This window comes from Molothrus ater, chromosome 14 (genome assembly GCF_012460135.2).
Source record: "Molothrus ater isolate BHLD 08-10-18 breed brown headed cowbird chromosome 14, BPBGC_Mater_1.1, whole genome shotgun sequence".
In the NCBI taxonomy this organism is placed as follows: domain Eukaryota; kingdom Metazoa; phylum Chordata; class Aves; order Passeriformes; family Icteridae; genus Molothrus; species Molothrus ater.
The window spans coordinates 13070128-13085832 of NC_050491.2; the positions used below are offsets into that span (position 1 = coordinate 13070128).

The 15705-nt window shown below is 40.9% G+C and overlaps 1 protein-coding gene and 1 non-coding gene across 2 annotated transcripts; both read right to left on the reverse strand.

Moving 5' to 3' along the window:
* Window positions 1-3406: 3406 nt before the first annotated feature.
* Window positions 3407-14105, reverse strand: LOC118698623 (P2R1A-PPP2R2A-interacting phosphatase regulator 1-like). The gene is made up of 10 exons (XM_036402074.2): window positions 13900-14105; window positions 13517-13595; window positions 12184-12240; window positions 11774-11817; window positions 11639-11693; window positions 11311-11412; window positions 9958-10046; window positions 9365-9429; window positions 6993-7089; window positions 3407-5966 (listed from the first exon to the last, which is right to left on the reverse strand). The coding sequence occupies exons 1-10, from the start codon at window positions 14013-14015 to the stop codon at window positions 5816-5818; spliced, it is 855 nt and encodes a 284-aa protein (XP_036257967.1). The 5' UTR covers window positions 14016-14105; the 3' UTR covers window positions 3407-5815.
* Window positions 6038-6181, reverse strand: LOC118698927 (small nucleolar RNA U109). The gene has a single exon (XR_004981987.1). It is a non-coding gene; the product is annotated as a small nucleolar RNA U109 (small nucleolar RNA).
* Window positions 14106-15705: the final 1600 nt, after the last annotated feature.

Here is a 15705-nt window from a genome sequence, read left to right on the forward strand (position 1 = left end):
CTGCTTCCTACCTGCCTATCACAAGCCTTAACTTTTGCATGCTGAAAAAATTATTGAGCACACATTGCATTGATAAACGATTACAGTTCTCATGATGAATTTAAATTGAAAATTATTTGAGGGAAGGAAAATATTTTTGTTCTAGCACAATGGGGTTTTCATAATCTGTGTTATAAACTGTCCAAACACAAGTAATAGCTGGGAGCTTCTGCCAACTTACTCAACTTTGGTGGAAGTTCAAAAGTGGTGCCAGAATGCAGGAGGTTTCATTAGGTCATGGAGGGGTTAAAGCTACTCATCTTCTGAAAAAAATCTCATGTCATTGTCTCCAAGATTCATTTAACTCATATTGTCAATTAGGACTTACTTCTGCATAAACTATATCCAAACATCTTGCAGAATCAAAATACAATGGAAATTCCTCCAGAAAATATCACATCTGAAAAATAATCAAAAATACCAAATTTTCTTATACCCCAAGATAAGAGACAGGCAAGAGACCCCCAGGAATTTTACCACAGCTATTCAGTAAGATAGGCAACCAATAGTAATTAAATCATAATTGTGTTTATATAGAAGGTAATAAAATTTTATGGCCCTCAGAAATAAGCTAAGGAAGAACAAGAGTGTTTGAACTCTTGTACAGTGTAAGATGATGCTTTTTGGACAGACAGCCTGGTGTCACTCACTGTCCTGTTGAATCACAGTGACTGTCACTGCAAACTTAGGCAGAGACCAAGAGAGACCTGGCCTGGTTGGTTACAGATGAACAAATTTTGTGGTCTTTCAGTAATAAATTCTTTCTTTTCAGTAAGAAGACTTTGGAGGTGGAAGCACATTGGGTTTTCTTGCTGCTACTAAAAATATGTTCAGAAGAATATTGCCTGTGTTTAGAAAAGGAGCCTGGTATCAAACCAGCCAAATTGGTTCACTAAAAATAGGCATTTCTTTGTTCTGTGTTTTCAGGTCTCATTTCTTTTAAACCCCCACAGTCTTTTGTGATCATCCAAGCTAACTTGCATTCTTTGTTAATAGCAAGAACCCACCTCCTTTCCATCTCCAAACTTCATCATGCAAGAACAACAAACTAAAAGCTCCAGGTTTAAAAAGAAAACGCTGGCCCTGCCGTGATAATCAGAGGCAAGCCTCAAACCATAAGGCTTTAAGATCTAAGAGCAAGTAATAAAAAGCAGCTTGAATGCAAAAAGGGCTTGGATTGAAACAAGAGACTTCCGCCAAGTGCCCAGTCCACTCTGAAGGGATAAAGGATAGCCTGGAGGTGCAGGGACCCTTTGCAGTGGTTTCTGTGCCTTTGCATTGTAGGAACAGCAGCCCTGTCCCTGCAGCAGGAAGCAAACCCCAGCTGTCACCCTTAAACCAGCTCTGCAGCAGAATTACTCCCTCGGAAAACAGACTTGCCCTAAAAAAGATCTACCTCTGATTTTAGCCTGATGACAAAGGTCCTTGTTGCGACCTTTGGGAATTAGATAACCAGCCCTGAAGGAAACCCAAACACCAAACCCCTGCCCTCCCCAAAACCAGCTGGAACTGAGAGAATGCCACTCCAATTCTGATGGGCAAGCACAGCTCCCTCTTTTTGGAGTGGATTAAGGAAAACAGCCCTAGACTTGTCCACAAGGAACCTTTTCCTCTAAGTCTGAACAGAGCACCATGAAAAATCTCAGTTGTCTGAAGAATGCATTTTTTCCTTTGAAAATTAGCTGAGTAAGATTAACTCAAGGCTAAAACTCTTCATTTATCATTAGGGGAGCACGTCACTGCTTCCTTCTCACTGGGTCTTCTGTTACCTCCAATGACCCATCTTACACTGAGTTTGCTAAGGATTACTTCACAAGCCTCAAGAGAGAGTAAAATACTCAATGATGGGCAAAGGCAAAGATCCTTCCCATCTCCTATGGACAGCTGCCATTCATGTAATAGTTTTGGAATACAAGGGGCAGTTTGTATAGCTCCAAAAATATTCCTTGGCCTTTACTCCAAAAAAAGCAAATGCAACAGGCCTACGACTTCATGAAATTCTTGAACTCATGTTAATGCAAAGCTTTTTTATTATGAAGTTACCAGGAAAATTATATGCTGATGAAATTCCTTCCAGGAAAAACACGTTCTCATCTTTGTTGTCACACAATGTATTAGCAGGGTCTACAGATAAGAATGTGAATATTTGCAAAAAATCATTTCCCTGGGCCAGTCTATTGTGTTTGTGCACCAGAACCTCAGTTCCAAATCTGCCTGAGCCTGCTCAAGTTCCACCTCTGCAAACAGCCCCCAACACAGAGCTGCCTGAAGAAACATGCCAAGATAAAGCCTTGCATTTAAAATGTTTTTAGCATTTTGAATTATTAAAATGATTCTCTATTTTTATCATGACTTACAAAATAATTTTTAAAAAATCTCACTTTAGTGCTTTTATGCAGGATAGAGTTCCTCGAGCCATTCAAAAATGAGTTTTCCAATAAAGTCTGCAGGACTCAGATTTACATCCTCACCCACTGACAGTTTAATTACTTCCATTGTAGGAGAAAGTATTTAATCACATACAGTCAGAAGAACAGCCCCTTAAATACAGGCTTTTGGGCCCATGATCCCCCAATTTGAAATTCAATGAAGGAGAATGAAACATGCAAACTGTGATCCATTTCCTGATGCAGAACACTTGATATTATCAAAACATACAGAGTTCCACAGCTGACACACACATTTTTCTAAACCATTGGTAAAATTCTTCCAGCATTTTAAACCCATGAAATGAGGATTCAGTGTGCTCTGGATATAATCTAAAGGCAGTGCTGGTCAATGAGCTGTGCAAAGACCATTGCTGTACTGCTGTGCTAATTAACATATTAAAAATAGTCCATCTAAAATGCTGCTTGAATTACACAGGTATTTTAACTTAGTTCTCAACTATTACAACATTAAAGGTAACTCATCACTGCGATTCTCAGCAAAAGATATGCACTAATGATCCCTTTTAAAAAGAAGGAAGTGGGGGAAAGACAGGAATTCTCAGACACTCATCACGGCTATTCAGCCACAATAAGTCTGGTAAAGTCATAAAAAACAGTTGTTAAATGTCAATAGTTATACATTAAAGCTGACTACTAGCACCAGCTGGCCTTCTTTTCCAACTGGTGTCTAATTCCCTCGGACAAAGGCAGGTAACAAATCCAGAAATGCAACTTTTAGTCAGTTTTAGAGTATGCTGCAGTATCAATGAACCCTCTAAGCAGTGGCAACTCAAAGGCAGTGAAGAGCAAGAATCAATAACCAGCATGTTAGAAAACTTTGCTTCAAAATTAGCAAGTTGTGCTAGGAGTGTGAAAGAGAACCTGGGCCCGTTACACAGCAACATCCATTTGTTCTGAAACAACAGACACAGCGAGAGTGGGCATTACGGATATATTTTATATTTTATAAAAGAGCAATGTCTTGTACAAGACCTTCCAAGAGTGGGGAATAGCCAGAACACTACAAAAAACTGCTGTAACAAGAGTGACTGTTTGTGCGCTTGCTTTATGCAGCTTACATTCGAATGTTTACAGAGGCCAGCACTCAGAAAGGACTCTCCACTAACAAACAAATCTGGAATACATCAATTGTACAGGTAAATCAGCCAAAATGAAGCAATAGCTATGCTCTTCTCAGGTTTAAGAAAGCATGCAAGAGGTTTCCCCCTCCTGGCACCCCTCAGATTTCCACATCACAGTACCAGTAAAAGCACGGTGGAAGGGAAGCGGGGCACAGGTAAGGGGTTGGATTTCATCACAGACTGTTTATCAATATTTTGCAAATGGAAAAGCAGCCTTCCTTAAGCACCAAGAAGGCAGAGAAGATACAGACATGAATAAAAAAATAATTAAGCGACTTAAGACATCAAAAGTTCAAGAAATAGCACTGTGCATATACAAACAAAATTAACATTCAATACTGTAGAGCTCATTTAAAAATGGCACCAATGGACAATATTTTACAATATGCACATTTATTTGAAGTGGGGAACTAATGTTCCACAGGTGGAAATGATCATACAAATAATAGTGCCACTGTTGGCTCATTCTGGTACTTCTTACAATTTAATGGAAACACTTTTAAAAATAATCTGGTATGTACATGTCTTCTGGATACCCAACGGCTTCTTCAGAACAGAAAAAACTACAGTTCTCCCCCTCCCTTTTAGCCAGACAGTATTGCCAGAGATTGTGCTCACATCTAAAGCACATAACCTTACTTTAAATTCAGTGCTATTTTCTTTCAGAAAGATCACAAGTTGTACTTTTAGGTAACAAAAGCATTTATGTTACAAACATTCAAAAATGGAAGCTTATGATTCTGGCAGACAACGTTGCGTATTAAATACAAACCAGCCAGCAATTACTGAACATAAAAAACTTATTCAATCATAAAAAAATACTATAATTCATCACCACAGACTTTTTACAGAGTTATAAATAATAAATAGCATAACACAGTAGATTACAAACGGATTTATTTTGCCCCGTTATAGTCTTTAAAAAGTAAAATATCTGTTTCTACCTCAGACTGACCAAGGTACTGTATCAAGACTACTCATAGCTCAAAGGGAACTCCTTCACCAAGCAGTTTGCAGAGCTTGTATCCAATCCAAAGCCTTTCCTAAGGAATCCAACGTTTGCTGAGCTGTTTGCTCTGCTCATGACCAGGAAAGGGACAAACCCTGCCCCGAGCAGCTGCAAAGGGTCTCACCCTGGCTGCCCCTCAGAGCTGGGGCTGCCCCAGCACCTCCGCACCTCACAAGGAACACAAAGGGAAGCAGCACCCCCGACAGGCTTGGTAAGCACTCTATAAACAAGCTGTACACAAAGGACTTTCCCCACCCACCCCTCGGTTTACATTCCATAATTTTGTAACAATGTCCCCTAAGGCACAAAAATACTTATGACCTCAATGCCACAGGAGACATCGATGGTGCCATACATGGTTCTCCTACACAGTAGTTTAATTAACTTAGTTATCTGCACTGTATGTCTTCAATCGAGGTGTGGATTATTTTTTTCTGGCCAAATCTTGCTGAATAATGACCTTATTTCATACAATCTGTAGGACAAATGTTCTGGGAAGAGAACTATGCAGCTAATTTAATTTTTTGCAGAGTATTATTATTTCTTCACTGATGGCAAAAGTGACAGTCATTCGTTATTTTGCTGTGGGGTTTTTAGTTGAATGTAATAGAGTGAGATTTCCACACTCAATGTGGTCTTCTATAAATGAATTCATAAAAATGACTAGCAGCACTAAGGAAATAAAATATTTTTTCTCCCTTCCATAAAGGAATTTGAGGCTAGTGACTGAAAAAAAAAAAAAAAAAAAAAAGCAAGAGTAATTTTACTCAATAGTAGAAGTGCCAGAGAATAAATTAGTATTTTCAAATCCTTCCAAACCAAGTTATTTCCCTAGACATAGCGACCATGATAATGATAGAAGTACATTCCTAAAAATTGCAACACTAATAGGTAGATACCTATTCCTGGAATCAAAAAGTGTATGCAAGTTCCTGAAAGCAAAAGTTAGTATAATATCAGCAGACATCTTGTTTAAAAAATAAATTCGCAAAACCAGACATTAATATGGTCTACAATGTCCATTAAATGGATAAATAAAAAAAAAATCACTGGAAAGTAGCCAAGGATTACAGTAACAACAATTTTTCCTTTTAATAAACCTCATATGAATGGTTCAAGGATCAGAGTTCATTTCTCTGTACGAGTGTACAGGAAGGGGACAGCACAGCCAGACACTGACTCAGGACTTGGTAAAGTCACTTGGGTGAGAAGTCATCCATGAGAATGAACGAGGAGCAGGAGTTGGAGCACGTCACTGGAGACTCCGTGGTGATGCTGCCTTTAGTCAGGGAATCGGAGGAGGAGCCAACGCTGCTGCTGCTCCCGTCCAGAATATCCGAGGACAGGCTGGGGAAAGGGAGAAAGGTCCTTTAGTGCAGGGCCACGGGGCTCTGAGCAAAGCTTCCCCCTTGGACAGGACTTGTAGGAGACCTATACTACCACTCAGTCTTTACTGCAAGACTGGCAGCCCTGAAAACTCCTTGTTTGCTGTAGCATGTTAGAGATATTCCTGCTCCTCATGGGAACGAGGAGCAGAATTATTGGGTTTTTTTAACATGCAGAATCAATTATGAAGCTGGTTTTAATCATAGAAAGGAGGTGACAACAAGTAAATATAAAAACTTAAAATCTTATAGTAAAGGAAAAATAATAAATTAATCAGTAATGCAGCAAAGATATCACTAATTAGCTGGTATGCTCTTTAACATGGCACTACTCAAAGCAAGATTGAGACCTATTTTTCTCACAGAATTCCAGGGTTTGGATTTTGCAGTCTAGATACAAGATCCCAGAAGGCACATAAATTGATGCTTTTCCAATTTAGGGGGAAGCAACATGAAAAAAACCATCTAGGCAGTTTCAAGTCTGTAGTGAAAGTCTGAAATTACAGCACTAACAGCTGATATTTTTGAATACTTAGTCTCTGACTCAATTAAAAAAAATTTGGTATTTTATGATTGTAATAAAGAAAGATAAGTCTAAAAATCATGAACTTAGGGACAAGAACAATTAAGTACCCACACACATTTTCTAAGTATTCAGTGAAGTGCCACAGACACTGTACGCTCACTGCCTACAACATATTGTAACGATGAACTGAGGTAACTTTGCTTATGAATCAACAGGGATTTGTAACAATTATATTCAGTGTAACAGCTTTGATACCCAAAATCTAGGCTAGAGTCTGTTCAGGAAGAATTGATCAAAGGAGAAGGACCATTGTCACAGGACACCACCACAGGAGAGCTTCCATTATTACACATCCACAAGATACAGACAAAGTATTTTTTTCCTGGAAAAAAAACAACTAGAAAACTTGTGATAAATGCACATTCCCTGTTCTGGCATTTCAGGGCACGTGAAATATTTTACCATGAACTGAGATCTGTCAGATGTGTAACATCTGGAGAAAGCATGTTGGTTGTTCCTTGGAAAAGTCTCTTTGGCTGACTTTCAGTTTCCATTTCACCTAAGGAAAACAGTGCAAACAATCAAACTCACTTGAGTCTCTGCAATACACTTTTAATATTTGCCTGCTGTAAAAGAGAAGTTTGACCTACAACACTCCAAGGTTGCATTTGTAACACCAGTTCTCTAATTCAGCCAACCAAGCACTTGGCTAAGACATTAATTTGATGATAGCTTTTGTTAGACCATCCAGTCCATCCTTAGCTAAAATTCCATCATCTGAGGGGCTACAATGATCTCAAAGACATAAAACTTGCTACTTGTACTGCAATCAGACAAAATAATCTAAAGCAAACTAATTACCATGACTTATTTTAAGTAAACAGCTGAGATGAGGTAACTGATATAAGTGAAAATATGAAGTTTAAAATTGTTAGTGATTATGAAAATAAGAATGACAGCTGGGTTCAGTTTCACCCTCCCCTGTGCAATGAATTCTGATGCATGGGTACACCTCTGCAGGAAAGCTGAATGGAATAAATCTGTCATGTGGAAGCATTTCCACTTACTCATCATGGATCAGACTATCTTTGTACCTGTAATCATCTACAGACATTAAGAGATTAAATATGATGGGGAGAATTCATGTAATCTCTTTAGTATAATCTGCAGTGAGAATGAGCTGGCTCACTAATAGCTGCTCTACAACACACATTTGAAAATATCATGAACTTGGAAATAAATTTTAAAAACCCAAACCCTCTCACCTACAGTATATTTTCATTCTTACTTTGGGGAAAAAAAGCATGAAATGGGAACATTTTTTCTGGCTTTTACCTACACTGGGCAGCAGTTGCAGAGTCAGTTCAAAAACCTGACAGAAGCTGAACATTACACCAAACCAGTCTATACATTCTGCAACAGAATCACACTGCTACATTTATAGAAGACTGGCAACTTCCAAAAGTCCCATTTCCTTCAGCCCACAGGGACACATTCCTATCTTAAGGCAAGGAATAATTGGTTCTAGCAAGCAGAATGGGCAAAAAACATTTATAAAATACTTGGTCGTGCAGAAAAACGAACAAAACACCAACACTTTTGCCCCTTAAATTTCACAGAGACAAATCTGCTCTGCTACAATACATTGCAGAGTCCACCAATATAAATCCCCTATGGCAGTGAAAAGTTCTTCTGTTCATGGCTTTCCTTCTCCTACTGTAAATCTACGGCTGAAATTCAGAAAAAAAACAGGACCACATATTTAGGAAAAGAAACTAAGTTCATTTATATGGATTAGATGTTCCAAAATTAAGCAGCATTTTGAAAATTCCTTGATATTTCAAGAAAGATAAGGAAAACTCATACCTCCACTTTGTAAAAGATGTGCCACGGGAGCACATGGATTTGGTGAGGAAAGGCCAGTCTGTCTACCTGCACTGCTTTTACAATTTGTGTAAAGTGTAAGTGTGGAGATTTATTCCTTATTGATCATTTAGTTTGATAAACTTCTGATCAATTTTAGTGCCTCTAAAATTCACAGAAAATAAAAACCAAGATAGAACTGACATCTATGAAAAAACTTCTCTCTCTCCACTGTCAAATCAGTATCAGTTAGACAACGTTCTTTATCTGACAGGACAAGCAGTACTTAAAAAAAAGTCAAAGAAAACCAGTAACTTTTCTCAAAGCCTAAATGTAATGTAAGTCTTGTACAATAAAAGGATGTTTTTGGTGCAGTTAAGAATGCCTAAGTTAAAAAAAAAAAAAGCAGAAAGGACAAGCACAGATAAAGCTACACTTTAAGAATATCTCATTTTTACAGTTCTACCGTGGAGATTTGTTTGAGGATGTTACTTGTAAATCTCTAAAAAGGAACAGTTCCAGGAAAGAATGCATTTTCCTCCTTCAGGAGGAGAGGGCACTGATCTATTCCATTTCTCTAAACACTCACCTTCTGAACTTTCAGAGTGAAAACAAACATTCAGTACTATGTTTAGAAGATACTGCATGATAAGCAACATTCCTAAGATGATCTGAAGGGTGTGCACTGTTCAGTGGTGCTTGGAGGAATGTTTTGAACATTTGTAAGCTCTGACATTTAATCTGATGTATAACAAAGTTTGCCTCTGTCAAACAGTAGCTGTTTTTTAAGTTTTTCATTCCTGTGTTTTGGATTAGCTACTTTACATTGTATTTTTGAGTTATGCTAGGCAAATTCCAGTTCACTGTGGATACAAGTGCATTATATTTACAGAATAACAACAACAAAAAAAGTATCCAGCTAGAAAACTACATCCATATCATCCATATTAAGGTAAGGTAAATACACATACCTTTTCTTTTTATGGGGCCAAGAACACTGGGCCTGATACAGTTGATTGGACTTTGACTCCTCCTGCTGAAGAGAGAATACTGAGAGTCAGGCCTGTAAAGGTTCCAGTTTGCATCAAATCAACACAACCACAGCATATTAAGAATTCTTTAAAACTATTCCTGCACAACTGGAATTCTTGTGGAATCTAAATGCATAGATAACAAATAAGGGCTGCCTATTAGAGCAAATTAGCTGCCACAGAAAGCTGTCGATTTTCTAAGGTTATCTCCTTCCCTTAGTGAATCACATCCTCATTTCAATCCTTTTCCAAATTTTGCAGTGTATTTATGTAAAAACAATCTGCTGACCAAGTTAATTTGAAATACCTGAGGACTTCCCCCCAAGTTACCAAGTCCAGTTTAAAGTTGAAACATGCTCTATAAGAGCACACACATAAAGCTGCCATTGGTAAAGGTTGAACTGTCAGAGCATTTTTATATGGCAATGCTCTGGCAGTTGTAAAACTGAAGTCTCTTTTAATGCCTTAACATCAACTTGAATTAATCTTTGGCTTAAATTCCAATGTTAGCAGGACAGAGACTCATTTCTTACTTGCAGAATCGCCTTGTTGGACTGGGAATAGGGCTTGGAGGTAATCCATTACTGCTCACAAACATTTGCAATGATGGTGAAAAACATTGCTGCAGGAAGAAAGTTCAAATAAAGATAATTGAGAGTTTCCTTTAAAATACTCAGATGTGACACTCCACCCCCCCAAAACAAACATCCCCTATTCTATTCCCTTTTTATTCTTAAAGAAAAGTTAGCAACAGATTACTCAGACTATCAAATATAATCTTACAAGTATTAGAATTTAACTTAAAAAACATACTGGCCCATGCAATTCTGCTCAGATTAAGCTAAAATTGAAAACCACAAGAGAAGTAAAATTGAAATCGACACTGTTCTCTAAATAAGAGAATTGTTTCTGTTCTTTGTTACATTTAGAAACAGCAGTACAGTACTCAGGACTTACTTCTTTCAAGGGGCTTTTGAAACAAACAAGTTGAGTTTACTCAAAATACAATACATCTGACCTGAAAACTGACAATATTCCAGAGTAAAACAGAATATTTAGCTCTGTGATTCTGCAGCTAATTTGAGTTTAGTCCACGAATGCTTCTAGCTAAGCACAAAAATCTTTCTGTCAAGTTATCTGCTAGTGCTTTACAGTCAGTCCAAAGGTGCAGAACCAGCTGGCAGCATCAGTGTTTTCCCAGGAACACATTTACCCAGCCTCATACATGGCTGCCACATGCACCAGTCTGGTGGGAGCACAGAGATTGCTCCTTTTCTGTACAAAAGCAGAATCACACAAGAGGTGCCAACAAGGTCAAGCAGCTCATCTTCAAACCCAATGCCAGCTTCTCTGTGCTACATTTCAGTTTTCCAATCCTCACTGGAAAGGTAGTTTATCTAACATCCAGCTCTTCTCTGGCATCTGCCACCAATTTTCAGTACAAGTTCAACACACCCAAGTCCTCCTTCAGAGAACATTTGTGCCTTCCTTTCCATAACTGATGGACACATTTTCATCTCTCACCATACAGATTTGGAGTCCAATGTTGGTTCTTGTTCCCCAAAATCCCCTCACTTCTGCACCTGGAGATGTTGTCTATGACTATTTTCATGACCTGTTCCAGCTTGCCTAGAACCAGAACCCCAACCCACCCAACTAAAATCATCCAGTGTTTCACTGCTTAAACTCTGCAGGCTCCCAGATGGCAACCATTTGATTCTAAGAAACCAACAAAATATGGATTTGGCTTTCTTGGTGCTTGTTCAGTTGTGTTGCTCAGGGGTTTTTTAAACTATGAAACAATTTGAGAAGTTACAAATCCTGACAGTTTAGCTTGGTCCAGAATTCTGAAATATTGTCTCAGCCTGGTATTTCACTTATCCTACCTTTCCTATTCCTCTTGTAGGTGAAGGTGCAGGTGAAACTGGAACGAAGTCTATTCTCTTTGGGGAAAAAGATTTCTCAGACTTGTCCAAGTCATTGTCGCTCTGTGAATACAAAGTTTCAGATTTAACACTGGCACAGGACATTACCTTGAAATCCAAGGCACAACCTTCTAATGGAAAGTCATTGGGTCAAATGCACAAAGTAGCTAAAGCAGATGGGCTTAAATTCTTCTTAAATTATTTTCACAGTTAATTCCTCTCTTTCCCTTAAATTCGTCATTTGAGTGTAAAAGTGGAATTAAATAGGAAACATCTATAAAAAGATTACCAGGCTCAAGCTTTCCTCCCATGACTGGCTTATCTGCATTGCTGTCTGCACTTCCCTAGAATACAAAAAACCCCATCAGTAGCTACAAAGAGGATAACTCTGGCTATTTTATCACCTTCTTTCAGTAACACTCACCTTTCATGTGCTGCTTCTCTGTTCATTAAATCCACTCCTTCCTCCTGCAAGAGATAAATGTCCTAAGTTTTCCCATAACATTTGACTCATCACAGGTACTTGAAAGAACTCTTGTGATTCCATTATTTGCCATCAGGATTGAAAAATGAACAGCAGAACCACTACACAGAGAGACAGGACAGCCACCAGTCCAGCTCATTGCTTCTCTCAAATGAAATACTTCTAAGATGCAAGGTAGCTTAAACACAACAATAAGCCTTGCAAGGCCACTTCCTTGTTGGAATTAACTCTTAAAAAATATTCAGTTTTCTTTAGTACTTGAAATACTTAATAGGAAAGAAACCCCCACTTCAATATCATACAGTACTCTTCATTCTGTTACTGAACACACAGATAAAAACTGCACTTACCCTCCTGATCTGATGAAGTCGGCTGCTAGGAATACGAATAGGAGATGATGACAAAAACTGGGGAAAAAAGTGACAGCCACAATGATTAAATCACACACAACTGCTTGCATGCACACTGTTTACCATCAGCTTCATTCTTAGGGAGTTCAAAATGAGCTGCACAGCTACATGTGGATGACTCAAACAATGCTGCAAAAAACAAACACTGACCTTCAAGAGAAAAGACTTGTTTTACCACTCACAAATTCCTTGTATCACTCAGCAAGTGGCACGGATCTGATTTGCAGGCAGATACTGCTCAGCATCTCCAGTGCACAAATAGCTACAGATGCCATTTACACAAGGGAGATACTACAAATGAAACTGTGATTGTTACACAATTCCCCACTGCCCAGGATATGACAAACTCCTGCAGGACACCTTACTCAACCTGCTGGCTATTGGAAAGGAGAAATCTCAGTGCTTCAACCCAGTCTTGAACAACACTCCCTAAAGCTTAACTTCTGCAAGTTTTCAATTGTGTGCAATTTTATGCATTTAATTTCTCTGGAACTCCAGCACCACATATAAATGGGCCAACAGCTCCCACTCAGGATGGCCGTGTGTCCAGTGTCACACCTACTGACATGCTCCAAAATTCTGGATTCTTAAGAAGTCTCACAACAGAAGACTTGGAATTAAAAATCCCTGTCATGTTTCCTGAACAGAAGGCATGGAGGAAACTTATGTCAGGACTTCAAGGTTTTGAGAAAAGCAATATTCAATCTTCACTATCCTCAGACATGACAGAAAAATTTCAGTGGAAGGAGCACATAAATCCCTCACCTGATGAGGAGAGGGTAGAAAAAAAGAAATGGAACATGTCTGAAAAGTTAAACAACTGCAGTAGTGTACACTACCAGAGAGCAACAAATAAATTTCTCTTCTTTCAGTGATTTTCTGAGGTCTAGTGTTCTGCCTTTGCAAAAAAAGAGCACTATGTCAAACAGGTCAACAAAAACTGTGACAGTCCATTTTCGGAACACAGTAAAACACTCTTTCAAGACTTTTAATTCTGAAAGCATGTTACTCTTCTAACAGAGGCTTAAATTAACTTTAAAATTTTACTTAATATGGGGAGTCACATAAAATGTCAACTACTCTTGTCTTCTTGGGGACAGTCAACACACCAGTATTATTTCAGTATACATTGCAGTGAGGTGAAAAAATGCTTATTCTGCAGCTTGGAAGTTTGCTAGGATACTTAGTGCAAATACAAATCAAGTTTAACTTCATTTCTCTACTCCAATTATTCCCTGTAGTGTGTAAACATGACATGCTTAAGATTCCTCACCATTCCATGGCGGCTCATAACTGTTGTGCTGTTCCTGCGAGTCCGCAACACGTAAGGCTGAAACACCTGGGAGTTGTCACTGCAGGGGGAGAAAACAAAGTTTTGTGAACAGCTTTTTTGGATGCGCCTTACTTAAAGCTCCACAGTGCTGTGACACGCGCTGCAGCCTCCAGAGCGCTGCAAACACCATTTTATTTGAACGGGAGCGCTGCTGTCGCCGGGAGCGCGGCGAGCAGTGGAAGGGGACAAGGGGGCACCGGCGGCCCCGGCCCCGCGGGACAAGGGACACGATCCACAGGCCGCTGAGGGAGCGCCGGGCCTGGCCCAGGCCCCCGGCGGGCAGCGGCGACCCCGCGGCTGGATGAGCCCCCCGGGCCCCTCACCTGAGCCCGTGGATGAGCGGGGCGCTGTTCGACCGCCTCAGGCCGCCGCCGTCGCCCGGGGCCGCGGCGCTCCCCGGCGGCAGCTCCAGGTCCAGCTCCATCTTCTCCTGAGCCATCGCGGCGGCGGCGGCGGCTCCGGCTCCTCCGCCCCGCCGCGGCGCCCATTCACTGCCGGCGGCCGCCGCGGCTCCTCGGGCCGCCGCTGCCCCGGCCCTACAGGCCCCGCGGGCGGCGCCGCGGGCTCAGCCCGGGGGCGCGCCGAGCCCGGCGGGGGGGGCGGCCGCAGCAGCGCCGCATCCCGGGGGCGGCCCGGGGGCGGCCAATTCCTCCAGCGGCTGCAGACGGTGCCGCTGCCCGCGGTGGCGGTGGGAGCGCTCCCGCTGCTCCCGGTGCTTCCCTCGGTGCCGACCGCGCTCCGCGCCCGCCGCTGCCGCGCACTGCGCATGCGCGGGGATCGGGGCGCAAGCAGCACCGCCCGCCTCGAACAGCGCAAGCGCGGTGGCTCCGCACCCCGGCACTGCTTCGGCCGCGGGAGAGCTCCCGACAGCCCCCGGGGCCGGCGCGCGCACTGATTGGCTGTGGGAGGAGCGTGTGTGTGTTTGAAACGCCGCAACGGTCGCTAGGACGCGCGCGCCGCGGGGGCGTGGCCAGGCTGTGACCTGAGCAGGATCCGGGTTCGAGTCCCGCTCCGGTCACAAACCCGGCGCCGTTTGCCCGTCTCAGTGGGGAAAATGTTTTACAGCCTGCTTCAAGATTAGCTCCTGTCCGACCTGAGTCCCGCAGGCTTTCCCAGTGTTCCCCTCAGCCTTCCCTACCTGCTGAAGCACGTACCAGGGCTTTGATTGCAATGAGAGTGGGCTCAGCATTCAGAAATCTGCTGTACAACTCATTATAAGACGTGATCCGAGATCTTGACAGTGTTCAGGTTTGGACTGACTTGTGCAAACCCACTCTAAGTGATCAAAGCATCAAAGTTTGTCTTACTTTACAGTATTTTTCTGCGATACCTGTTGTACATATTTGTCTCACACATGCAGGGGGCTTCAGGGTCTTTCCCAGCACCAAATTTTAAAAGGTCTTAATTTCCCCCTGGATAAAACAGTTCTTTGCCAGAGTGCTAGGTGTCGAAACTGTTAAGATAGAAAAGTTAGGGTTTTTCAACATTTCAACTACCTTAGTTGGGAATACACCTAGATGAATTATTCTCTCAAACAGTTGAGGGTAGATGCTTCTAGATAACTGATTACAACTCTTATTTCTGTACCTTAATATTTATTATAGTACCTCCTTGCCTTTTTTGTTAATCAAGACTGACTCAAGCATATTCCATTTTTCTGTGTTTGGAGACTCTGTGTCTCATCAACTGTTGTTGATGCTTACATTTCTTTCACTAAAATGATACTATTAATGAAGAACTTTGTGCTGACATGCACAAAGATGCATGGAGTTAAAAGACCCACAAGATTGTATATAAAATATTTAAAGGATTTTTTAATATGTATTTATATTGAAAAACCCAGAGAAAAAAATCCTTATCTTGTATTACTACAGAGGAGAAATACCTTTTACAGTCCTGTGCCCCTTACACTATGGCCTACCACAGCCAATAATGACACCCTTCTGTGAGGTGGTACAGAATTGCCATCTCCTGCAAAGACTGAGAATGTAAATATGCAAATAATTTAACCTAATCTCTAATAATTGTGACCAGTCTGATTCATTGGAAAATTAGGATCTGCAGCTGTGAAAGGAATAGACTGTTAATCACCTTTTGCTGCCACCATTCTCTAAAAGCAATACGACACT